At 37.8% G+C, this 27,406-nt stretch overlaps 1 protein-coding gene across 1 annotated transcript in view; it reads left to right on the top strand.

Annotated features, from left to right (window-relative positions):
- The window catches only part of LOC135209028 (septin-2-like), a 205,222-nt gene that overhangs the window by 20,987 nt on the left and 156,829 nt on the right, over window positions 1–27,406 (top strand). The window contains exon 2 of the mRNA XM_064241572.1: window positions 7,019–7,029. Coding sequence (XP_064097642.1) covers window positions 7,019–7,029 — 11 coding nt within the window. The remainder of the gene's footprint in view (window positions 1–7,018; window positions 7,030–27,406) is intronic.

A 27,406-nucleotide genomic window follows, 5' to 3' on the forward strand; every position in this document is an offset into this window, starting at 1 on the left:
TTATTATTATTATTATTATTATTATTATTATTATTATTTTATTATTATTATAAAGGCGCAAACATCGAAGATCTCTCAGCCCAGCTTTCACTATTGGCAACAATAGATATTTAAGGCTGTCAGGAAGAACAGAATTGAAAGAAGTTGACGCTGGAAACCCCCACCAGCTATCCATGAGGGAAGGAATTGAAAAGAATATTTATCAAATACAGAAACAACCCACAGATTAGAAAGACTTGGGGAGGCAATTATGGCGAGAGAGAGAGAGAGAGAGAGAGAGAGAGAGAGGAGAGAGAGAGAGAGAGATCCGTTCACTAATCAAAAGATCTCTAGCATGATGCTGATTTCTGTGTCGTCCTTCTCGAATGTCTTCGGTCTTTCTGTCCTTTCCTGTCATCGTCGCTCCTCAAATATCGTTCCCTTCTTTCGTCCCCTGCCCCCGCCCCCTCCCCTCCCCCCCTCAGCACCTGTCGTCAACGAGACAGCTGTGACCATCTCGTATGAGGCCGCGGCGGTGATGAAGGAGACAAAAATGAACTGATACTGATGTTGATGGCACTCCGATGACGTGAGGGTGATTCCCCCCCCCCTCCCCCCCCCCCCGCCTTTTTTTTTTTATAGGAGGATGGCACAAGCATCGCTCTATTGACCTGATGAACATAGGTTTTAGGTGCTGCTGGTAGAAACATCTGATTAACACGTCTAGCATTTATATTTATATATATATATATATATATATATATATATATATGTGTGTGTGTGTGTGTGTGTGTGTGTGAGTATTATTCAAACATAGTCACTATATATATATATATATATATTGTTGTAGGAAGCCCACTAAAATTGAGAAAAATTCTCTCCCTCTTTCAGAAAGAGAAATAAAAGTTACACAAACTGAAAGCATTGGTTAAGGTAAAAGAAATACCACCATAAAAGTATATAGTTGTATCAGGGAGAGAGTGTACTCTCAGAAAGCTTAAATAAAAACTCAATTTCTCATAATTTTGACAACAGGTTTCTTTCTTTGCCAAAAATGTTTAAAGTTTTTAATGTTAATGTTGTTTTTAGTAACACTCAGTCTGTAAGAACAATTTTAATAAGGAACTCTCCACATTTATAAACGGGTTGCATTTACGAAATTCCATGCAGCGATTGTGATAAAAAATATATTGGTCAAAGTGGCAAACTACTGGCATCAAGATTAAATCAACAAATATTGTGTACGTGTAGGAAGTACATCGAGTGCTCTCATTTTACATATGAATAATTTTAATCACGCAATTAATAGGAAAAATTCAAAGGAAATTTTTATTTTGTAGAGATATTATTAAAAGAAACATTATAGAATCTATTATAATAGAATATAAGTCAAATAGTGTTTGTAATATTAGCAACGGACAATATAAACTAGATAACTGGCTTACGTAATGTATTGTCGACAACTTCGTAACTATGTAATTGACTGCTTGGTAGTTCCATTTCCGTTTGTAGTTGTCCTTTAAACTAGATAACTGGCTTACGAAATATATTGTTGACAACTTTGTAACTATGTAATTGACTGCTTGGTAGTTCCATTTCCGTTTGTAGTTGTCCTTTAAATTCTAGGCTGTGGACCATTTGCTTCTTGACTAGGCTGTTTGGTTGTTCTGTATTTTACTTTTTTTGTTTTTATGTTTACCTTCGATATTTCGAAGCTGTTTTTCATTCTTTTATATACTGTACCCTGATGAGGTGTATCAAGAATACACGAAAGCGCTAGGTACTGCTGCTTTTCATTTTTCCTGTTGGCTCTTGACATATATATATATATATATATATATATATATATATATATATATATATATATATATATATATATATTATCATATATCTTCGTGATATCTCCGAAACAAATCAATTAGATTTAATTTGTTGTGAGGGAAATAGCAAATCTGATGACTTTATTTAAATCACTGCCTGCGTTAATTCCATGTAGTGATCAGGAAAATTGCATTATATATTGGTTATATTCTATTTATTAATATTATTATTTTTTATTTATTATTTATTATTATTATTTTTTTGTTTATCACAGTCCTCCAATTCGATTGGGTGGTTAGTGTGGGGTTCTGGGTTGCATCCTGCCTCCTTAGGAGTCTCACTTTTCTTACTATGTGCGCTGTTTCTAGGAGCACACTTTTCTGCATGAGTCCTAGAGCTACTTCAGCCTCTAGTTCTTCCAGATTCCTTTTCAGGGATCTTGGGATCGTGCCTAGTGTTCGTAAGATTATGGGTACAATTTCCACTGTCATATCCCATGTCTTTCTTATTTCTATTTTCAGATCTTGATACTGATCCATTTTTTCCCTTTCTTTCTCTTCAACTCTGGTGTCCCATGATATTGCGACATCAGTGAGTGATACTTTCTTCTTAATTTTGTCAATCAATGTCACGTCTGGTCTATTTGCACGTATCACCCTATCTGTTCTGATACCAGTCCCAGATGATCTTTGCCAGATCGTTTTCTGTCACTTTTTCAGGTTGGTGCTCGTACCACTTATTACTGTAAGATAGTTGTTTCTTGCATAGGTTCCTGTGGAGGGCTTTTGCCACTGAATTATGCCTCTTTTTGTACTGGTTCTGTGCAAGTGCCGGACATTCGCTTGCTATGTGGTTTATGGTCTCGTTTTTCATATTGCACCTACTGCGTAAGGGTGAGATGTTATTTTCATCTATTATTGTTTGAACATATCTGGTTCTTCGGGCTTGATCTTGTACCTCTGTTATCATTCCTTTTGCGTCCTTGAGCTCTCCCTTCTGTAGCCATTGCCAAGTTTCATCGCTTGCCAGTTCTTTAGTCTGTTTCATGTATTGTCCGTTCATTGGTTTGTTGTGCCATTCTTCTGTTCTGTTTGTCTTTCTCCTGTCTACCTTTATCAGTCCTTCTTCCCACGCACTCTTGAGCCACTCGTCTTCACTGGTTTTCAAATATTGCCCCAGTGCTCTGTTCTCGACGCAGTCCTCTATGCTTAGTAGTCCTTTCCCTCCTTCCTTTCGTGTTATGTATAGTCTGTCCGCATTCGTTCTTGGGTGTAGTGCTTTGTGTATTGTCATGAGGAGAATAGATTTTCATTTTTAGGGAACAAGCCAGAAATGTTCAGTCAGTTAAACGAAACATACTTTAAAGGAAAGGATGTTGAGCGCCCCCGTCCACCTTTAAAATCATAACTGATCTCCCCTAATGTTATGAAGCGATCTTCATTGTCCTTATTTACTAAGAACGCTTATATTATATTTCTAATAAAGTCGTTATTAAGTGAAGAATTCTCACTTACTGAGGATTTGAGCAGGATGGCTGGGAATGGTCATTTCTAACTAAGAAGGCTTAGGGAGAAACAATTTTGACTAGTATGTTAGTAAAATATAGTCGGTGACTGGACAGAATTAGTGCAAAAATAATCATTGGTCGCTTAACAAAGTAGTTGAGGCGAGGCTAGATGGGAAAGATCATCATCAATTGAGCACAGTATGTGGGCCTTTAGAAGAATAGGCATAAAGTTCAGTGTTTATGAATGATTATTTTTTAATAATTGTTTGTGTGATACTGTGATGTCAATATTAATCTAGTCAGTCACGCCTAGATGGTGTGAACACTGACTGAGTCGAGGAGCTATAAAAGTTCACCTCTGACTGCTCAAAATAGTTATTAACGATCATTAAAGGAGCACGTGGATGTCTCCTCTGTATACTTTGCTAGCGTTGAGGAGTTTGTTCTGTAGTGATTACTGCATTGTCGAATCCGTGTTAAACCATCCATCGTATTCGGAATACTTGAATCCATTAACATGGAGCTTTCACCTTTTCAAACATGGCAAGACCATAAAAACAAGTGTTAGTTCATGCCAGGCCATCCAAGGTATTTTAGTTGCTGGAAGGTTGAGTGACACGTAGGTGGCTTGCCTGCCATGAAGTTGATTTTTCTGGAAACACAGGGAAATAGCTGACAATATTTTCAGTTACTTCGTAAAACTAGTAGAACATACATTGAGGTCATCTGTGTAGATCTTATTACCATTGAATCCTTCAGGGAGCGTCTTAATATGAAACATTGTACCTGGCTGTGAAAGACACTTATAATGGTGGTTAGCTTTGGCAAAAAAATCTGTCCTTGCTTAGGAGCAGTGCTTACAAGCACCGCAAATTTGTAAGCCACTGGAAACCATTTCTCTCTAGAGAAGTACTTTATAATTCCAAGATTCCAGGGGAACCTCACAGAACACATAAAAGAAGAGTGACCAGGTGGCTGCCCTCATTGAAGAAGCTGACTATGGTCATAATGTTGGTGAAGTAAAAGGTGAAAATTCCCAGTGGTTAAGGTAAAGCCATAAACTTACCAACACTCTTTGCTTTATCATCTCCCAGATCCCAAGTGCTGTAAAATCTGGCTAAGAAACTAATTCAACTGATTAAACTATGAATACTTGATGAAGATAGTATCAAATCTATATAATTTCTGGAAATTCTGCAAGACAGCCTCATATGACTCCTTTCGTGAAAATTCAAGTTAGGGTCTGTAAAGGTATTTATAGGTAAAAGGGACTGCAGCTGTCAGCTTACAAGGTATGCTGAGGAACAGGGGAGTCTAAGGCATTTCTGTAAATAACTGATATCTTTGTGAGAGTGAGGGATGTCTGTTACCTTCAGGAACTAAGACAACTGATTGAGGATTGTGGAATAAACCTTCCTTGCAAATCATCTGCTGAAGGCTCTCTCCTTTCCTCAGATGTTATGACAACAACATGAAAAGGAAATTAAAAATGTGAAACCTTCAAATAGGGACTTAGGGTTAAGCATGAGGGAATCCCCCAATGTACCATTCATGGCATATGCCTAATGGGGCCTTCAACCGCTTGTGATCTGGAGGTTGGATTATTTGTAGGTGAAGTGGAGCAATGGATACGGAAATGCTAGGATGAAAAAAAAGTAAATATCAATGCGATTGGGGTTGAAAGTATAGAATTATACAGCAGAAATATCCTGTTCACTAACTTCAAAGATGACTGAGTACCCACATAAAGTATTAACTTTCGGTCATACTGAGTCAGCAGGTGCTTGTTGCTGATTGGCTGGCATTTATGCCCTGGTAAACCAATTCCCGATGGAAACCTGTTATGCCTCCATGACAACTTGCTAGTCCACCATTGCCCTTAAACATTACCACCTACTCCTAATAATTCTATTCATCAACACTCGTTATGGCCGTTGTCATTTCGCGCAAAACTTGAACCAATAATTTTTTGCATATTCCTATCACCCTTCCCCATGAATGTGGCCATATCTCTCAATGAATCATATGAATATTGAATTATTTCTGCATGTTTTTAATCCCACAAAAGAGGGAATCATTCTAAGAACTGAATAATTCCATTACAGATTGAACTCTCCTAATGCAGCTATCATCTGTAATAATAATAATTAATTTTCACAAACACATGTGCACTTATAGGAACAATAAAATTACCCATGTTTATTTTTCACTGTATAACAGAGAACATCAGAAGCTCTCTGTGTAATTAGAACCTGAACTTGGTCCCAAATATCTGTGTAATTAATACTTGTATATTTGAAAAGATTCGTTTTCATGATTGACAGCAATAATAATAATAATAATCCTCATCATCACCTTAAATGTCTGTTTTATGTACAGTATATGGGTGTCAATGTTTCTGGCAGTTGAATGAGATAAATCTGACTAGTTCTAAAGCCAAATTGAACCTGCCTCCAGGAGCTATACAGTGAATCATCGCAACTCTTAGATACATGCTGATGCCAGCTCAATAATACCAGATTTATTTCTGTTATTCAGTTAGCAGTAGAAACAATGGTAGTAATAATTAGTGTGATACTTATAATTATAAAAACTATAAATGTATGGATTTTGCAGAAAGTAATTATGACATCTTCACTTCAAGTTAATTTAGTTGTGTAACATAAGCAACCAACAAACATTTTAAAACTGGCCCAAAACATAAGTTGTTGAATAGCTGTAGTGCAACAATGCAGCCACTGAAGGAATTTTCCTCGGCGTTACAAAGCCAAGGTCCCAATTTTGGCCGCCCAGATTGCCATAAGCCTAAACCTATGCCTGGGATGAGACAAGTTCTGCCGGCTCAATATCCAGTGCTTACAAATGCTACTGTGAGGCCTGTGAACTTAACTGCTGCAGAAGCTGGTGATAAAAAGTCAGGCCGAGGATTCAAAGGTGCTCCAAGCTACAATGCCCCAGGATGGAAATCTGGTGTGTGTCCCCATCACTGTCCAGGAACTGCTACGCGATTCTCAGGCCAAAGTTCATCCTGTGGAACTGGGATACTGACGAGTGTGGGGATGTCAGAGCAGCAGAATACTTTTTGTGGACATCATTCCTCCAACCTTGGAAGAATTGCAACAACCTACGGAGGCTCTGTATCTAGCCTGTCCAGTGCTGGAGCTCCACCAGGAGCTTACAGTTGTGCCCACGGTGTTGCTCCTGCTGCGACAACGCCCTCATCTTCGGCACCAGCCTCACCGAGGCTTTCCCGTCGGCCACGACCACAGCCACCCCACGAGAGGACACACGTCCAGACTCAGACGAGCTTCTACAGCTCTGCATCCTCCTGTGCATCCCTCAGCAGGCAGAATTCGCCCCCCACTAAATTGGAACCTGATGGTGATAGTCCGTTGTGCAAAGATGCAGGAAAATCGCTTCACGCTCATTTCACTCATGAAATCCCCAGTCAAAACCAAAAGTATCCTGTTCCCGCTCCCATCTCGCCTGTCTCCCCTTCCTCTTCATCATCCCCGACCCCCATGCAGGCATCCCCTTCCCCCGATAAATCCCCCTCCCCTAAATCATCCTCGGGGCGTAGAATATCTCGGAAACAGACACTTTTCGATTATAACATAATTAAAAATGCTTTTTGTCTCTCCTGCCCTCCCGTCGGACTCGGATTCTCCTCTTCTGTGGCCGCCAAATACCACTTCCCGGAACCAAGTACAGATGACAACGAGGTGAGTAAGCCATTTCGAGTTGTTTCTCTTTTCTGGCAGATTGTGGTGTTTCTCATTTACTGTTAGCTAAGTATTTGTGTTGGGGTGGTTTTGAATGGAAATCCTATTGTCTCAATTTCCTTAGTTTGTTTATAAAAATAAAAGTGGTTAACATCACGGGGATCTGATCAGGTAGAGTGTCTCCATTGGAGGTTTCATGTATGTCTCAGTGTTGCCATTCGTAAGTCCTTCGTTTTAACATTATTAAGTGTAACTTATTTAAACAGTTGATGAGAGCCACCGAAAACCTAGCAGCTTTATGTGCGTTTTAATACAAAGTTTAGTTATACTTATGAATTTATCAATCTTGAAAGATTTGACTGTCACTTGATTTAGTAGTGCTCGTTGTGAACGTGTCTGTCAGTTTTGCTTGCTGACATGACTCCTCTTTCCTTCGTCATTTGAGCTCAGTAGTTACCCTTTGAATGAATCATGAACGAACTCTGCTTTCTGCTCTCTTTATTTTTTTTTTGTCAAGCGTATTCATGGATGTTCTTACTTATTCTTTCATTTTTATATATCATACATGCACATTCTCTACCCGCCACTTTTTGCTGTGAAATACAATGGCCTGCATTTTCTTTTAAAGTGGCCTTTTGATTCTGTTAAGTTTTCTTCATGTGCGCTTCGTAACCTTGTTTTGACTGTACAGCGAAGATTATTTGTAGTTTTCTTTCTCGAAAATTCAGTGCACAAGAATAATGATAAGTAAAAAAAAAAAAAAAAAAAAAACTCAAGTCTGTTTCTCTCATTAATAATGTCAAGTAGGCTAAGGTAAGTCGTGTACGTGTCTCTTCTCAAGTTAATTAATTTCCACCAGCGCGCATACGCGCACAGACCACTTGTTTTCATTTGGTTTTCAGTTCTTCACGGCCACTTTATTTTTGTTAGAATGATCCGTCTTTTGTACGGAGTACGTTGTTTATTCTGTACATGTTTGTTAAATGCTGAGTAGTAGTCGGATTAGTATCGAAGGAATGACATCGCAAATGAGTGATAAATCGAAGGTGATAAATAAAAGCAGTGACACATATTATGCGAATAGTACTTTCAAGGATACATACTAACCTAGCCTACCCCAAACCTAAGGCACAACGTGGTATACCTGCCCCGGGAGGGTCGACCCCCTAAGTTGTATTACTAAGCTTGAAGTTCGTATTCTTTCAATTCTGCGGTTTTATCACTTTTTATTATATATATATATATATATATATATATATAATATATATATATATATATCAATCTATCGTTTACCAGTGAAAGAGTAATGAATTGGCAATATACACACACACACACACACACACACACACACACACACACACACACACCACACACATATATATATATATATAGATATATTATATCTATATATATATATCTTTATATATATATATATATATATAGATATATATATATATTATATATATATAAATATATATAAACCACAGATTTAGAATGGCAATCTCCACTTTACCAAAGCTTAAAAGCAGGTCATTTGAAACCCAGTCAACCAAAACAACCACAGTTATGATGAACAGTATGAATTTGCACTGAGCAAGTGAAATCAGTCTAACATAAAAACTTCAGTGAATTGAAATGACTCAAACGAAATATTATTACTTATCAGGATGTCATGTCACTACCCATTTCTGCTTTTAAATCAGTCAATCCATCGTTTACCAGTGAGAGAGTAATGAAGTGGAAATACATATATACATATAATATAATATATATATATATATATATATATAATATATATAAATATATTTATATATATATATATATATATATATATATATATATATATATATATATATATATATATATATATATGTATGTATATATGTATTTCCACTTCATTACTCTCTCACTGGTAAACGATGGATTGACTGATTTAAAAGCAGAAAATGGGTAGTGACATGACATCCTGATAAGTAATAATATTTCGTTTGAGTCATTTTAATTCACTGAAGCTTTTATGCTGGATTGATTTCACTTGCTCAGTGCAAATTCATACTGTTGTTTTGTATGACTGGGTTTCAAATGACCTGCTTTTAAGCTTTGGTAAAGTGGAGATTGCCATTCTAAATCACTGTGGTTAGTAATGATAATTAATAAGGATTTTAGTTTTATGAATTATTGCGTAGTAATAATATATGATCATAAATGATTTTAATAGAATGATTATAGATTATTTCTATTAGATCTTTTCATCGTCATTTACATTAAGTGAGTGTTATTTTTGCTCAAAGCAACTCACATAAAATGAGTTTTTTTATTGTATCTGACAATTTATAAGTGCAGTTAATTATTGTGTATAAAAGCTTCATTGTAAAACAAATTATTATGAAGGTAAAATCTGAATTATTTTGATTATTCCAAGTGAATTTCGGGTCATAAATTGACCTCTCTGAGGTCTTCTGGATCCCCCACTTAGGGGGAACAGTGTGCTGTCAGTACACTTTACTTTCACTCCGGCATCCTTTCTTCCATCTTGCGTCCCACCTCGGTGGTCGCGGGTTCGATTCTCGGCCATTCCATTGAGGAGTGAGAGATGTGTATTTCTGGTGATAGAAGTTCACCCTCGACGTGGTTTGGAAGTCACGTAAAGCCGTTGGTCCCGTTGCTGAATAACCACCAGTTCCATGCAACGTAAAAGCACCATACAAACAAACAAACAACCCACTCCAACTCTCCTCTTCACTGTCTAAATCTTCATTCGGTGAACTGTAGGCATTACTTAAGGTTCTTTGCAGCGTGCCTTTGGCCCCTAGCTGCAACCCCTTTCGTTCCTCTTACCGTACCTCCTTTCATATTCTCTTTCTTCCATCTTACTTTCCACCCTCTCCTAACAACTGATTCATAGTGCAGCTGCTTTGAGGTTTTCATCCTGTTACACCTTTCTAACGTTGACTGTCGATTTCCGTTTCAACGCTGACTGACCTCATAGGTACCAGTGCTTGGCCTTTGGCTCAAATTCTATATTTAATTCAGTCTCATTCGCCATTTTAAGCGCTGAATGGCTGAGAATGAGCTGTACGTGGCATTACAGGAGTAATTTTCTTAAGTCAATTTCTTTTGGGACGTTGACATTAATTTCCTAAGTTTAGTTTATATGAGAAGTAAACTTGGGACACGTATTTAAATAACCGAAAATAAAGCTAAAGCATTTCAGTACGATGGAAAGCAAAAATTAATATTCAACTTGACTTACCTTTAAATAATTCGCACTGATCATCTTCACGAACGAAAGCAAATTCAAATGACTAATCTTCCATACAAGTAGTAACTGATTGATGAAAATTTCTGCTGTAATTCCAAGCACTGGCTCATTCTCAGCCATTCAGTGCTTAAGATGGCGAATTGAACTGAATTGAATATAGAACTGAGGCCAAAGGCCAAGCACTGGGACTTATGAGGTCATTCAGCGCTGAAACGGAAATTAACAGTAAAAGATTTGAAAGGTGTAACAGGAGGAAAACCTCAAAGCAGTTGCGCTATGAATCAAGATGGAAGAAAGAGAATATGAAAGGAGGTACAGTGAAATGAACGAAAGTGGTTGCAGGTACGGACCAGAGACACGCTGCAAAGAACCTTAAGTAATGCCTACAGTGCATCGCATGAGGATTTAGACATTGAAGGGAGAGTTTAATGAGAAGTAGTGAGAATTTTCCTTTGGTAATGAAATGCATTCGATTATGTTCGTGACCGTGGCGACAGTATTGTTTTTTTTTATTTCTAGTGATGATATTTTAGTTCCAGCTACTTATGCTCTAGAGACGACATGGACATTAGGGTAAATACAAAAGTGATCAACTGTGGCAAACGCGACCGTAGACTTACAAATAAGGCTCCTATATTCGGGTTTCATAACTCAAGTTTTTTAGGTTTATTTTTAGATATCATCCACACTGGTATAGGTGTCCTGTGGTAAAGGTTAATGCAGTTTCAAATATGGCTGTTGGCCTGGAAAACAAGATTATAATGTATACCAATGATACAACACTTGTGGGTGTAGTAAAGTCTCCTTTTTATGAGAAATGAAGCTGCCCTCAGCCTCAGTCGGGACATGGACCGGATCAGTGAATGGTGTAGTCGATGAGGGAGGAGGGGTGTGTATGAGGCTGAACTCCAGTAAAACAAACACTATTGATTAGCAGATCTCGCACAGATTTTCCGCCCCATCCTCCCCCTCAGGTGGATGGGACTTTGCTGAATGAGTCTGAAGCTTTAACTATTCTAGGTGCAACATTTGACTCACATCTTGCTTTTAAGAAACATCTCATGAAAGATTCAGCGAGTGCCTCACGAAAGTTAGGTATAGTAGTTCGTAAGGCCTCATACATTTATGACTGCCATAAAATCAGCGCAACCTGTTTCAGGTCATTTTTGCTTCCTTTACGAGACTGTTCTCCAGTGTGGATGTCTGCATCTGTCAGAGATTGGTCTCGTTTGGATAGATTCGTTCGTGGTGGTAGGCTTTTGTTTCCTAATATTAGCAGCTGTGACTTGGACCATCAACGGATGGTCTCTTGTTTGTCACTTTTTCCTAAGTTTTTTTTTTTTTTATTAACAATGATCTGTCACATTCACGATGATCCAAGACCCTTTTATCCTACCGAAAGGAACCAGATTTGCTGAACAGCTGCACCAATATGCATTAATGTTCCTCGGTGTCGAACTTCTCAGTTCCAGAGGCCGTTTATTCCTCACACCGTTGGACTGAGGAACAACCTCCCTGAGGATATCGTGCAATTGGAACTTCAGAACTTCAAGCAAGATGCAGGGCATTTACTACACTAACACAGTTCAACTTTAACATTTTTCTTACATTTTTATTTATTAATAATTTGTTAAATTATCTGTTTTTGTAATAATAGATTTCCTCTTTCTGTATTTCCCATTGCCTTCTGTTACTTCTTTCACATCACTGGTCTTTGTGTGTTTGTTACATATGAATAGGGATCATCTTTTGAACGGTGATAATAATAATAATAATAATAATAATAATAATAATAATAATAATAATAATAATAATAATAATAATAAATAGTCTATGCCCATCATGTCTATACTATGGAACCCTTTTTAGTTTTCTGTAGAAGAAAACTATTGAGATAAGATAACTATATACGTAACTGTTCATCCGCATTTTTTCTGTCCGCCCTCAGATCTAAAAACTACAGAGGCTAGAGGGCTGCAAACTGGTATGTTGATCATCCACCCTCCAATCATCAAACATACCATATTGCAGCCCTCTAGCCTCGTTAGTTTTTATTTCTATTTAAGGTTAAAGTTAGCCATGATCGCGCATCTGGCAGCTCTATAGGTGCCAACAACACAGGCCACTAGCGGGATGACTGAAAGTTTCATGAGCCGGGGCTGAGAGTTTCTTCGATGCCATTTTACTTGTTTTTAGATTTGCTAGTGACGTGATTGTTGACTGGATAGAACTAGTTTTAGCGCGGAGGTGATGCGGCTCATGGAGAAGGAATTCTCTGTTCCCGAATCCACAGTGAAGTTGCTTGCTAGCACCCTTGATAGAAATTTGGTTCAGTTGGTGGGAGCAGAGACTGAACTCGAGCAAAACTAAAGCCTTATTGATTAACCGATTTCGCGCTACGCCCCCACCCAGGAATTCGCAGAGCACCGGTCATTCACCGCTTAATGAATCTGAATATTTGACGCTAACTTGTGTTACCGGTAACTTGAAGTCATCCTTTTCCGTGAACTTGAAGAACAAATCTAATACAGATAAACAAACATGATTTTTAAATCGAGAGTAAATGGCCAAAATGTGTTTTTATTTTTTCGAATAAGGGTGTTTACGATATAAACCATCACTTTTATCCTTTTTTATTTCATTTTATTTATTTGCTAATTTTTTTTCTTTTTTACATTTGAGAAGTTCCGCTATCACCTGTAGTGTCTGGTGCGCCTAGGGAATTGGCGAGAGCGGTGCTCGTTTAGTAAATTGTCGCCATCTGTATTCTGTTGGTATGCCATGGTATCATACCGCCGCCGCCGCTCCTACCAGCGGTCCTTCGAAGTTTCGTTTCGTGGTCTTGACATTTTTTGAAAATGTTTCCATTCTAGTTTTCTCAACAACTGGTTACGTATAAATAGAATTTTATGGATTCGTTTATCTATCTGTTCATTGCATTATTTTTCATTTTTCATTTTCTGTAAAAGAAAACTATTGTGATGGCTGTTTGTCTGTCCGTCCGGACTTTTTCTGTCCGCCCTTTGATCTGAAAAACTGCTGAGGCTAGAGGGCTGCAAGTTGGTATGTTGATCATCCACCCTCCCATCATCAGACATACCAAATTGCAGCCCTCTAGCCTCAATAGTTTTTATTTTATTTAAGATTACATGTAGCAATAACCGTGCGTCTGGCAACGCTATAGGACAGGCCACCCCCGGGCCGTGGGTGAAAGCTTTATGGGCCTCGGTTCATATAGCATTATAGCGAGACCACCGAAAGACAGATCTATTTTCGGTGGGTTTGATTTTGCGCTGTACAGAAAACCGCATTATTTACTTGTTTATCCTTGTCGTGATTCTCTGTTGTCTACAAGAGCGTCCAGTTCTTTGGAAGTTTTCCCTCGAGATTAATAGAACCTTTTGATTTGTTTCATAGAAATGAATGCTATTTGCAGCAACAACAACAACAACAGTGCAAATAACATCTGCGTAATGAAACGCAGTATATATCCATGCATTTATTTTTCTGTGCGTAACAACGGTGGCCTACCGCTAAGAAGCTCTTTGTTGTGATAGATAGATAGATAGATAGATATATTTATTGACCACAATGCAAAATAATATGAATTTTACAAAAGAGTATTTGGTCCAAATTACAAAATTAAGTACAGTAGATTTTGTACAATCTCTTATACAAACTAAATGAATTTCAATGACACATATATTGTTCAGCCCGGCGTCACGCTCTTTCACAATGGCGCCTTTATTAATAAGCTGAATAAAAGTTTGTTGGTCTGACCTATCGTTGGATACGTCAAGTACCTACCTACTATGGGAACATGCCGTCATGACCCTTTCTTATCACTTTCATTTTCGACGTCATAATAATAATAATAATAATAATAATAATAATAATAATAATAATAATAATAATAATAATAATAATATATTATTATTATTATTATTATTATTATTATTATTATTATTATTATTATTATTGAAGGAGGAGACCCTCTTTCAAGCATGTTTTGCAAAAGAGAATGGCAGCATCAGTGGAACTGATTCTATATATTATTATAATATTATTATTACATTATTATTATTTATTATTATTATTATTATTATTAGATTATTATTATTATTATTATTATTATTAAGAGTTGCTCTCATTTTTATTCATATTTATATGGAAGACAAAGGATTACATAGACATCCATGCTCGAAGGTTTAGCATATATTATACATATTACAGTGTATACGGATATGTACATACGTATGCTTGTAGTCAGTCCATGTATGCGAAAGCAGTCATAAACGATATATTTCGTACACGGAGAAATCCACCAAGATTTATGATCACTTCAGCAGCGTTGTTCATTTAGAGTCATCATCTCGAGTCCATGTTAAAAATGAATAATATCCACATTTGCATATTGTGACTAAGACAACTGGCGCGTCTGCAAGAACTCAGAAAAGAAGAAATTTTCCCCTTGAGTAGTTGAAGCAGAGATGTTTTTGTGACCTTGTTTGGCTTTCTTCATACTTCATTATTCTATTACTGAAATCCTCCAAATAAATCAGACGTTAAGGATTGGGATGATTATGTTTATTGTCCTTGTCTCTCTGCTAAGGTTTCTTACACCGCCACATATCATTCTCTGTCTCGACTTTGCGCCTTTATCACAGTGTTTGTTATTTGTAAAAACTTTGACTCTTTAGAAAATGATGTAATTATGCGCATGTCTCTTAATATGTCATTTGCCGAGCACGGAATAAGTTAACGATAAAAGGTGAAATGCTTGGTGTCAGTAAGAACGAAAAACGCCCCTGGGGAAACTGCCAGATGTAAGATAATTGAGAGCCGCCAGGGAAATAAACCAACTGAAAAAAAAACTTCGGTAAAATGCAATTTTCTGTACAGGATATATATAATGCTGTATGAAACTCTCAGCCGGGCGTAGTGGTCTGCGTTGTTGTGTTGCCAGACGCACGATCGTAGCCAACTGTAACCTGCAATAAAATATAACCTACTCAAAAGCTTATAGAATGATTATTATTATTAACTGCATTAATTATTGCTTTAGCTCCGACTATGATTTGTGAAATTCCTGTGTCCTGCCTCGTTTAGACTGCTGTCTTTTTATTTTTCTGTAAAAGAAAGATATTGAGCTGGCTGTGTCTGTCCGTCCACACTTTTTCTGTTCGCCCTCAGATCTTAAAAACTACTGAGGCTAGAGAGCTGCAATTTGGTATGTTTGATGATTGGAGGGTGGATGATCAACTTACCAATTTGCAGCCCTCTAGCCTCAGCAGTTTTCATAATCTGAGGGCGGACAGAAAAAGTGTGAAGGGACAAACATGTAGCCATCTCAATAGCTTTCTTTAACAGAAAACTAAAAAGAGACAGCGATGAGCCAGGCCACCTGAATTTCACCAAATATAGTCGGAGCTAAGACGCTAATAAATGCACTGAATAAAAAGAACATTCCTAGGGCTTTTGAGTAGGCCGGACAAATGCTTAGACTCCGTAAGCTCTCATGGAAACAAAGCCTCTGTTTCCAGGAGAGAATTTTGTCAAGCCAATGATGAAACTTGTGGGCGAGGGGCCACCTGTTGCCGTCTCTGCCTCTGCATATCAATGTTGTCTCATTTCCATAATTCCTTTCCAGTGGGAATATTTTAACACTCTTCAAACCGAACGGTTCTTGCAATCTTGTGCTTCTTCAGAGTAAGCCGTCGGTTTCATTTAATGTCTGTGCATTCTTGAGAGAGAGAGAGAGAGAGAGAGAGAGAGAGAGAGAGAGAGAGAGAGAGAGAGAGAATATGATAGGAATCGTTTTAACTGGGAAACGATGAATTTTCACTCGTGGCTGTGTGGTGTTTTTCTGCGTTATCAAAACACCTCGAGAAGAGAAGAATAGTTTTGATGAAGTTTGGTGGAAACACTTTTTCTTGTAAAACCTTAAAGATACTTTTTAAAGTTAGTGAATATCAAGAAAGATATGACAATTTGTCGCCATGGAAACCATCTCACCTATTGTAAAGTATGGGTATTTTTTAAAAATATGTAATGCTCTGTGATTATTTGGCTGATCGGCGGTTTTCGAGTGTCATGTCTTCAAAGGTCACTGGGCACCTATTATAGTGCTCAGTCTACTCCGCACCGTAGGGGGTTGGTGCCGTCAGCGCACCTCATGCGGTGCACTATAGGCACTACTTGCGGTTCTTAACAGCGTGCCTTCGGCCTCTAACTGCAACCCCTTTCGTTCCCTTTACTGTACCGCCTTTCATATTCTCTTTCTTCCATCTTACCTTCCACCCTCTCTTAACAATGGATTCAACTCCGAGGTTTTCCTCCAGTGACACCTTTCAAACCTTTCACTGCCAATTTCCATTTCAGCACTGAATGGCCTCGTAGTTCCCAGTGCCAGTGCTTGGCCTTTGGCCTGAATTTTAAGTATTCAGTTCAGTCCCCTCCGGAAATAATGTTGGAATTAACGCAACGGGAGTAACCTTTTCATGTAGATCTTTCATGTAGTATACAGTAGTCTGTTGACTTTGAACCCCTTTCTCAATTTAAAAATAAGAGTCAGTCGAACTGCACAGCAGCTTCTGAATGGAACATTCCCATCTCCCTTAGCCTTCCCGACATCTGCAAAGGAACAGGTCGATTTTCCATCTTGAGCGACCCCTTGTTTACATCCTGTCAACCGGAAATTTATATCATCTTTGCTCTGGGGAAACCAAACTTAATTCGGAATTTTCCAAATGGCCCACGGTGGGATGAATTCAGATAGATAGCAACAGGATCTTGTAATGCATTAATATACAGAAGAGCATTGTCACGTTGTTAATTATTCACATAATTTACTTTAAGAGTGTTTTACTCACTCCTAGCTACAGAAGTTCTCGTCTAATTGGAACGGACACTATAAAATTTAATGTTCTTTTAATTAAATTTTTGTGTGTTTGTTCTAAGATTCTTTTCCTTGTTCACCGTTCAACCCCGATAACCCCAGATTTGAAGGTTTTCATCATCGTATCACCTATAGCTGGTTCACTTACGGTAGATTTTTGGATGAGCCCTATGCCTGCAAGACGTTTGTTAGGCGGCCGCTGATTGGCTGGAAGCTGCCTACCTCCCGTTACCAGCCAATCAGCGGCCGCCAAACAAGCGTCTCATAAGCATAGGGCTCATCCAAGAATCTACCGTAAGTGAACCAGCTATAGCATCTTTAACGACACAGTTTACAGCGATTTACATTTATATAGAATACATTGTATTGAAGAAGGTCAAACTCAGTAAAAGATTTCTGTCCTATAGGTGTCCTGTGGCCTGGCAGAGATGCGATTTGACCGAGTTCTCTTGCGTCATTTATGGTGCGTCGTTTTAACGTGATTGTGGTGCTTATGACGGCACATATACGTTTTATTATACCGGTATGGGTCATTCGTGTTTTTAAAGCTTGGTAGATAGTTGTATTGAAAAAACTGTTAGAGATAGAATACAAAAAGAATATCGGTTTAGCTGTCAGGAAAAGAGAAGAAAGATAACTAGAAAAGAGAACGGAGATGTAACCTAAAAAAAGTTGTAGAGTCACCTCCAGGAGAGGATAAAAGGAATCAGGAAAATTGTGAGAGAATAAATGTCGAGGGTGAGCAGCAGAGGGACTAACACTGAGTAAATGTGTGAACCTGATTAATAATACCATAAGGTTTTGAGCCGTCCGAGCGAAGGTCTTCTCTCCGTAATTTAATAGGCTGATAGCATGAATAATACCCTTAAAAAAAAGAGCTAGGCCACCTTATGGTCGGTGTTAAGGGCTATTTAGATAAAAGATGAGGCCAGGGTCACTGACCAGAGGATTCCTCTATGATTCATCTCAGCTGAAAATAGAAACAATGAAAGAAGCATCCAGTCACAAGGGCAGTATAATGAACAAAGATAAGACACGATGAACTGAACTTTGAACAAGAAAATGATAGTTTAAGAACAGTAGTTATTTTAATCATGTGATCACTCCAAGGCAAGTTAGGACTAATATGAACCCCTACAGTGTTTATAGATGACAGGTAGAAGTTTGCTTTCATTAAACAAAATAAGAGGCTGATAGCAAAGTAATCATGTCTTGGATGAGTATGCCGAGGGTGTACCATTTACCTTTATGAAATTTTTGATAAATATTCTAGTCTACCCTAAGTATATTTGCACTGTTTAGTGAACCGTTTCCCTTGTCATAATTTATTGAGTTCAATAAATAAATGTAAATAAATGTAAGAATATTTCAATTTTCAACATCTGAGGAGCTACAAAGTATATGCGTTGTGTATAACATAAGACTTTTTCCTAGGGTATATTCAGAAAAATTCGTAAACTCTAAGTTTTCCGACAAAGCATCTAGGAAAGCAAAACTACTCAGAGGTAAATGCATGTCACCCTCAGACTATTGTGTGGTAACAATCTCCCGTAAATTATGAAACCTAAACTAGGTCATTATTTTTGCAAATGAGCGTTATAGAAAACGGCTGTGTGGACTCCGTAGACTTAGTTCACTCTTCATTCCCTTTCATGCTTTGGTTATCGTTTCAGTAGCTATTTTGTCTGATAACAGTGTTAATACTGAAGACATGTCATTCCTGACCAGGCAGTAATGGCGGCCAATAGACTAAATAGAATAAGAATTCATTTTATATCCGTCAGTTATGGCAAATGGCTTGCTTGGAGTGAACAGCCCCCATTTCTAGTTTTCTGTAAAGACATGATTTGTCTGCCCGTCCGCACTTTTCTTTCCGCTCTCAGGTCTTGAAAACTACTCAGGCTAGAGGGTTGCAAATTGGTATGTTGATCACCCACCCTCTAATCATCAAGCCTACCAAATTGCAGCCCTCTAGCCTCAGCAATTTTGATTTCATTTAATGTTAAATTTAACCTTAAACGTGCATCTGGCCCTGCCAGAGGTGCCAATATTACACAGACCACACCGGGCTGTGGCTGAAAGTTTCAGGGGCCGGGGTTTAGAGTATCATGAGTCTTGGCTGAGAGTACGGTGTACAGAAACCTCAATTGTTCAGCCCATTTTTTACCATATTTTCTGTTGAGTGCAAGAATTTATTGATATGGCAGTAATTAGATGAAGTCTGGTATTCATATACATCAGTTACATATAGAGTAAATGAGTCACTGTCGACCTTGCACTGTATTTAGAGTAACCTATATTCCCAGTTTTTATTTTTTTTCATTTTTTCATTCTATTTCGATTATTTATCTGTTAGCAAATATAATCGAAGATTACGGTGAAAGTAAGTTTGTACGTCCAGTATGATTGTCTTCGTATCCGTTTGCAGATCAGTTATTACCCAAAAATCTTTGAATTTGCAAGACTTCTGTAGGAAGCTTTGACTGAGGATTGAGACCAGAAATCAGCCATTTCATTCCATTTCCCCAATCGTTATTAAACACTTTTTTCTCTTTGTCCCCATTTTTTTTCTTGTTTCCTTCTGGCCTGGGCTAGATAAGTGCTACTGGTCTTGGCCTGCCACCTCGGTGGCCGCGAATTCGATTCTCGGGCATTCCACTGAGTGGTTAGAGATGTGTATTACTGGTGATAGAAGTTCAATCTCGACGTGGTTTGGAAGTCACGTAAAGCCGTTGGTCCCGTTGCTGAATAACCACTGGTTCCATGCAACGTAAAAACACCATACAAACAAACAAAACAATTATGCCGCTACTTCATCGTCTGCATTTGGAGTGATCGTCGATTCTTTGTTTCCTCTGCTTTCAGGTACTTTCGTCTTTATTTTTTTTTTTTATTTATTTTTTTTTAGCTATGCAGGTCACTGTTCTATTCAGATTCTTTTTGTTTCTTTCTTTTTTGTGAGCTATGCAGGTCGACGTTGTCTTAACATTTTTTCTTTTAGCTATGCAGGTCCAAGGTGTCTTGAACATTTTTTAGCTATGCTGGTCCCTGTTGTCTTGAACATTTTTTTAGCTATGCTGGTCCCTGTTGCCTTAAGCTTTCTTTTTTTTTTTTTTTTTAGCAAAACAGGTCCTTGTTGTCTCGAGCATTGTTTAGCAAAACAAGTCCCTGTTTTCTTTAGATTTTTTGTTGTAGCAAAACAGGTTCTTGATGTCTTCGGCTTTGATTAGCAAAACAGCTCCCTGTGTGTCTTAGCTTTTCTTTAGCTATACAGGTCTCCCAGTTTTATTTAGCTTTTATTTAGTTATGGAAGCCCCGGTTATCTTTTTTATTTATTTATTTATTTATTTATTTATTTTATTTTTTTTTTTTTGCAAAACAGGTCCCACCTGCCAGTCATTAGCTTTTTAGCTATACAGGTCCCAGTTGTCTTTGGCTTTTATTTAGCTATGCAGGTCCCTCTTGTCTCTTCTTCTCTTTTTAGCAAAACAGGTTCTTGTTGTCTTTAGCTTTTTGTAGCAAAAGAGGTCCCTGTTTTTTTTTTTAGCTTATCTTTAGTTATACAGGTCGCAGTTGTCTTTGCTTTTATTCAGATATGTAGGTCCCCCACCCTCTTGTCATTAGCTTTTTTTTTTTTTTTTTTTTTTTTAGCATAACAGGTTCTTGTTGTCTTTAGCTTTCTTTTTTTTTGACAAAACAGGTTCTTGTGTATCAGCTTTTTTTTTTTTTTTTTTTTTTTTTTTTTTTTTTTTTTTTTTTTTTTTTTTTTAAGGAAAACAGGTCCTTATTGTTAAGCTTATCTTTAGCTATACAGGTCGCAGTTGGCTTTAGCTTTCATTCAGGTATGCAGATCCAAGTCGTATTTACCCCCTTTTTTCTTTATTTATTTATTTTTGTTTAGCTATAGAGGTCCCTGTTGTCTTTAGCTATTATAGCAATACAGGTCCCTGTTGTCTTTAACATTTTACGACCATACAGGTCCCTGATGTTTTCAGCTTTTTTCAGATATGCAGGACCCAGTTGTCTTTGGGATTTTTTAGCCATACAGCAACCGTTGTCTTTAGCCTCATTCTTTTCAGCTGTAGAGGACCCTGTTGTCTTCAGGTTTTATTTAGCTATATATGGATGTTCCTTTTGTGTTCAATTTCTTTTTTTTACCTTTTAGACTTTTTGAGCTTTTAGATGCCTATTTTTCTATCCATACAGATACATGTGTAATTTTCTAAAACTTGTTTTAATTAGGTGTTCATGCACCCAATTGCCTCCTTTTTTATTAGCCTTTCATTTGATTTTTATTCTTGTTTTGCAGACATATATTACCTTGTTTTTCATCTTTCAGATATCTGTTACCTTTAGAATTTATAGACTTTCAAATTCGTGTTATTTTTCATTTCGTGTTTGACTGCTCAAATATCTGTTGTCTCAGTTTTTCTTTTTAACCTTTAAGATTACTTGCTTTTAGTTCTCTGTTTTCAGCCTTTTAGATACCTGTCGCCTTTTTGTAGCCATTCAGATAGATACCAGTTTTCTCTGTTTAATGTATTTAACCTTTCCTTTCGTGTACCTGTTATTGTTTTTTGCTTTTATCATTGAATATACTTTATGTCTTAAGTTATTATTACAACGTACAGATACATACACCTTTTCCCCAATTTTACTTCTTTTCATCACTAATCATCTTTCATTCTATGAGGTGTGTTACAGAAAGGCTTCCACGTCCCCTTTACCATCATCAGTACATCCAACTGAAAAAGAAAAAGATACGGTAAAGGAAAGGAAAAACAAACAACAAACAAGTTTTATAGCAGTCACCAATCTTGCGATTTGTGTTTTTTTATTTATTTATTTATTTATTTATTTTTGTGATGTTTAATTCAACATATTTCTCGTCTGCTATTAATCTCGCACCAAGAATTCCCTAACAATTTCTAGGCATTTTTTTAGTCTCATCTCATTTAGTGCTTACCCATCCGGACAACCGGTTCTTCCCGCTTATCATGGGATACTCGATAATCGGATATATTTGTTGTCTTTATATTGGAAGGTCATTGTGCTCAACGGTTACCAACCGAAGGACAACGTCTAGTTGGTTAACAGAAACCCCGTTATGTAGGATATAACCCCGTTATTAGGTTTATGTGGGATAGTATGTGTCTATTAGTTTGTGGTTAACCGTGGATGGTGTCCATTACGATTAGATTAAACAAGAATCTTTTGAGTGCAAATTAGTTAGTACTCATGTTCAGAATCAGCAGAATGACGTTGGTTCATTTTCAGAATGACTTTGGGTCATTTTCAGAATGACTATAGGTCATTTTCAGAATGACTTTGGGTCATTTTCAGAATGACTATTTGTCATTTTCAGAATGACTTTTGGTGATTTTCAGACTGATGTTGGGTCATTTTCAGTGACTTTGGGTCATTTTCAGAATGACTTTCAGTCATTTTCAGAATGATTATGGGTCATTTTCAGAATTACTTTGGGCCATTTTCAGAATGACTTTGGGTCATTTTCAGAATGATGTTGGGTCATTTTCAGAATGACTTTGGGCCATTTTCAGAATGACTTTGGGTCATTTTCAGAATGATGTTGGGTCATTTTCAGAATGATTTTGGGATATTTTCAGAATGACTTTGGGTCTTTTCAGAATTATTATGGGTCATTTTTGGAATGACTTTGAGTCATTTTCAGAATGATTATGGGTTATTTTCAGAATGATTTTGGGTCAATTTCAAAATGACGGGTCATTTTCAGAATGATTATGGGTAATTATCAGAATGATATTTGAGTCATTTTCAGAATGACTTTGGGTCATTTTCAGAATGACTTTGGGTCATTTTCAGAATGACTTTGGGTCATTTTCAGAATGACTTTGAGTCATTTCCAGAATGATTATGGGTCATTTTCAGAATAACTTTGGGTCATTTTCAGAATGATTATGAATAATTCTCAGAATGACTGAGTCATTTTCAGAATGATTATGGGTCATTTTCAGAATGACTTTGGGTCATTTTCAGAATGACTTTCAGTCATTTTCAGAGTGACTTTGGGTAATTTTCAGAATGATTATGGGTCATTTTCAGAATGACTTTTATGTCATTTTCAGAATGACGTTGGGTCATTTTCAGAATGACCATGGGTGATTTTCATAATGACTTATTGGTCATTTTCAGAATGACTATGGATAATTTTTTCATAACGACTATTGGTCATTTTCAGAATGACTATGGGCCATTTTCAGAATGACTTTGGGTCATTTCCAGAATGACTATGGTTCATATTCATCATAACTTTGAGTAATTTTTTAGAATAATTTTGCTTTATTTTCAGAATGACTTTGGGTAATTTTCAGAATCACTTTGAGTCATTTTCAGAATGACTTTTGGCAATTTTCAGAATGACTTTGGGCCATTTTCAGAATGACTGGGTCAATTTCAAAATGACTTAGGTTCATTTTCAGAATGACTTTGGGTTATTTTCAGAGTGACCATCGGTTATCTTCAGTGACTGTTGACAGTTTCAGAATGACCATTGAGTATCATCGAATAAACACTGATCATCTCAAGATTGACTTGTGATACCCGATATGCCATCTCTTCCCACATTTACTCTGACGAAACAGGAAACTTCGGATTACACGGTTCACTGGCTCTTCCCTTTCACTGTCAGCCTTCTGAAGTCTTTTTTAGCTTCTGGTTTTCCACATTCTTTAACCTTTTTAGTATTCTATAAAAGAAATGTATTGAGATGGCTATTTGCCTGTCCGTCTGCACTTTTTCTGTCTGCCCTTACATCTTTAAAACTACTGGGGCTAGAGGGTTGCAAATTGATACGTTGATCATCCACACTCCAAACATCAAATTGCAGCCCTCTAACCTCAGTAGTCTTTATTTTATTTAAGGTTAAAGTTAGCCAAGATCATGCGTCTGTCACCGGTATAGGTGCTATAAACACAGGCCACCACTGAGCTGTGACTGAAAGTTTCATGAGCCACGGTTGAGGATGCCATGGGCCGTGGCTGAGAGTTTCATACAGCATTATACACTGTACAGAAAACTTGATCACTCCGAAGAAACTTCAGCGTTTTTCTATTTTTACTTGTTCTGCCTTTAAATGCTTCCTTTGCATTTAAGCCAGCCCTTCTTTCTCCCTTCCTTTTTCTTCTTCTTTGGGTCGAGGCCGGAAATGGGCATTGGGTCGTGACCTTGCCCCACTTGAAGAGATGTCCATCTTCGGAGGGAACAAGTTCCTTGCTGGACGAGTGGTTTTCGCGCTGGGCTGCCAATTCGGTGGTCCGAAGTTCGAATCCCGGCTCGGCCAACGCGGAAACAGAGAAATTTATTTCTGGTGATAGAAATTCATTTCTCGATATAGTGTGGTTCGGATCCCACAATAAGCTGCAGGTCCCGTTGCTAGGTGACCAATTGTTTCCCAGCCACGTAAAAATATCTAATCCTTCGGGTCAGCCCTAGGAGAGCTGATAATCAGCTCAGTGGTCTGGTAAAACTAAGATATAGTACTTCTTTTTTCGGAGGGAACAGCCCATTGATCCCTTCCAGATTAAAACGGAATCATCGTTGAACGTACTTCAACGATTTGATCAGCCTCCTGGGGGGAACTGTTGCCATCTAATGATGGTATACACAGTCATTCACATGGAAGACTAAAGAAATGGGGAACATATAATATAATACAGAAGAAGAGCGGATGCAGTCGAGCAGAATCGCCTCCAACCGCCGAAATCAGATTCCAGATCCCTTCCAGTGACCCCTCCTTCGATTTCCAGTCTCCCTCCTATGTTCATCTCTACAGGAATTTCACACCATTTGAATCTACCTGGGTCGCCTTTTCTGATCTTATCGAATCATAGCTGAATTGTCTCCGTCCAAGGCTCACTTTCCAGGTGTTTGTGTGTGTTTGTTGTTGTTTTTGTTTAAATTTTTTCGGTAACGCCTTACCGTTGATCGGGGAACTCCAGTGTTTGAGTGTGTCACGATTTGCTTAAAGGGCGAAACAAAAAAGTACAGATGATAATTATCCTACATCGAGGAGTAAGGCTCTGTACAATGTCCTATCAACGCATAAACGGATACATCCCAGCGCACCGGATAAACATAAAATAAGATTTTGGAATCTCTTCACTGAGGAGAAATGAAGTCGGCTTTAACAACTGAAGAGAAGTGTGACGGTCTATGTAAAATTGTTTGTCTACTTCAACCGGAAGGCGGGAAGCAATCTTCAGTAATATTATCACTATTCATTCACTATTCGATAATCATTACAATTGTGTACTTTATAGTGAAATGACGTGTGTATGTAATTCAAATATTGTATTCCTTTTTATGATCTCAACGCACGTAGTAGAAGATCGGTAAAATGATTGAGGAGACAATAATTTCAGCTATAATCGTGGGTTCTATTCAAATCCAGGATACAGTTGGTTATAAGTGTAAAAGAATCTTCTTCTGTTTTGTCCTTCCTGATTAGACAAGTCTGTTTTGAAACTGTACACTTTCTCTAGTATGTGTGAGAGCTCGCTTCTCTCCGAATTTTTATTCGGAGCATCATCGTTTTAAATAAGAAAAAGATCAGGACCTTTCAGCCGGCTAGGGAACCCTCTGCTAGTGCCTACCTATACGTAGTAATAAAACCGATGGATCTTGTTTGTCCGGCCCGGGTAGGGGTGGGTAGGCTGGGGATCGGGAGGGTAGGAGAGACATGACACATCCACTCTCCTCCTGCAAACCTGGAGGTGGGTAGGCTGGGGATTGGGAGCGTAGAGGAGACATGACAGGCAGCGCCGGGTTTCAGCGCAGCGTAGCTTGCGCCATCAAGCTCGTTATAATAATAAGGAAGATGTATTCAAAGAAAGAAGTCTTCAAGTTGGTTTCAATAAGGGTCACAATATTTCAGCTACTTAACGCATAAGATGTATTGTTTTCCTTAAAACTTCGGTTAATAAGAATTTCTCTCATTAACTATTTAAATATTTTCTTTTTTTTACCTTATTTTTATTCTATAGAGCAGACATAGCATTTAGAAAGGACACGGAAAATTTACCACTTGATTAGATTTAAGAGTCGTGTCTAATTGTTTCAGAAGCCTCTTTGTAAAGTCATTTACTTATAAATATTTCTAGCGCATTTAGGATATTACGACATATTCATGTTCATCCTTTGATGTATTTACTTTGTATAACAATTATGCAAATATGTCTTCAATGCACGACTGTGCACCGCATGGACATTACTGAAGGCTCTTTGCAGCGTGCCCTCGGCCCCTAGCTGCAGCCTCTTTTGTTCCTTTTACCGTAACTCCTTTTATATTCTCTTTCTTCCATCATTCTATCCCCCCTCTCCTAACACTCGATACATAGTGCAACTGCTTTAAGGTTTTCTTCCATTTACACTTCTCAAACCTTTTACTGTCAATTTCAGTTTCAACGCTGAAAGACCTCATGAGTCCCAGTCCTTGGCCTTTCGCCTAACTTCTATATTCAATACAATTTATGTAAGCCTATTTTGATTTTTTTTTATTAACATTGGTTATTATAATGTGTTAAAACTTCCACAGTATCAGAGGCATTAGACACTAGACAGAGGGCACCTACATCAGCGACACATCGACCTCCCAACGCTCACTGTTCCGCTCACATCAATTGTGAACACTTTTGTGCACTTTATCGATATTAAGCCCCTTCCGTTCTAACACTTCTGCACGACCTGGAAGCCCTTCTCATCTCCCTGTCTTTCCTTCCAACGCTTCTGAAATACGTGACGTACTATCGCGCACAATAGTTCATTCCCTCCGCTGATCCAGAGAGTGAACACGAATCCGCGACTTTGAAACCCCGAAGCAGTTGAATAAGTAACTAATTAAGCACCCAACAGATGTCGCACCGTCAGGGCAAGGACGGTTGAGTGGGAAGCAGGTATTTTTCTTGGGCAGAGAGTAAAGTCTCCATAACCTAATATCGTTAATTAAGAGAGTGAGTGTAAGTTTTTGTTGTTGACGAATGACGATACTGGGTTTGAGTATAAAATGTGCAGTTAAGGAAATATGCGAAAAAAATAAGATAAAATTACTTAGGAAGTCAGTATTCGTGAATTAATAATTCCTATAGATTATCGTATCTTATCAACAGACACAGAAACAACCCTCCATTCGACACGTGGCAAGGTGGCCTCAAAATCTTCTGACGAGGTCCTTTTACCAT

Source organism: Macrobrachium nipponense, chromosome 37 (assembly GCF_015104395.2).
Source record: "Macrobrachium nipponense isolate FS-2020 chromosome 37, ASM1510439v2, whole genome shotgun sequence".
Lineage (NCBI taxonomy): Eukaryota > Metazoa > Arthropoda > Malacostraca > Decapoda > Palaemonidae > Macrobrachium > Macrobrachium nipponense.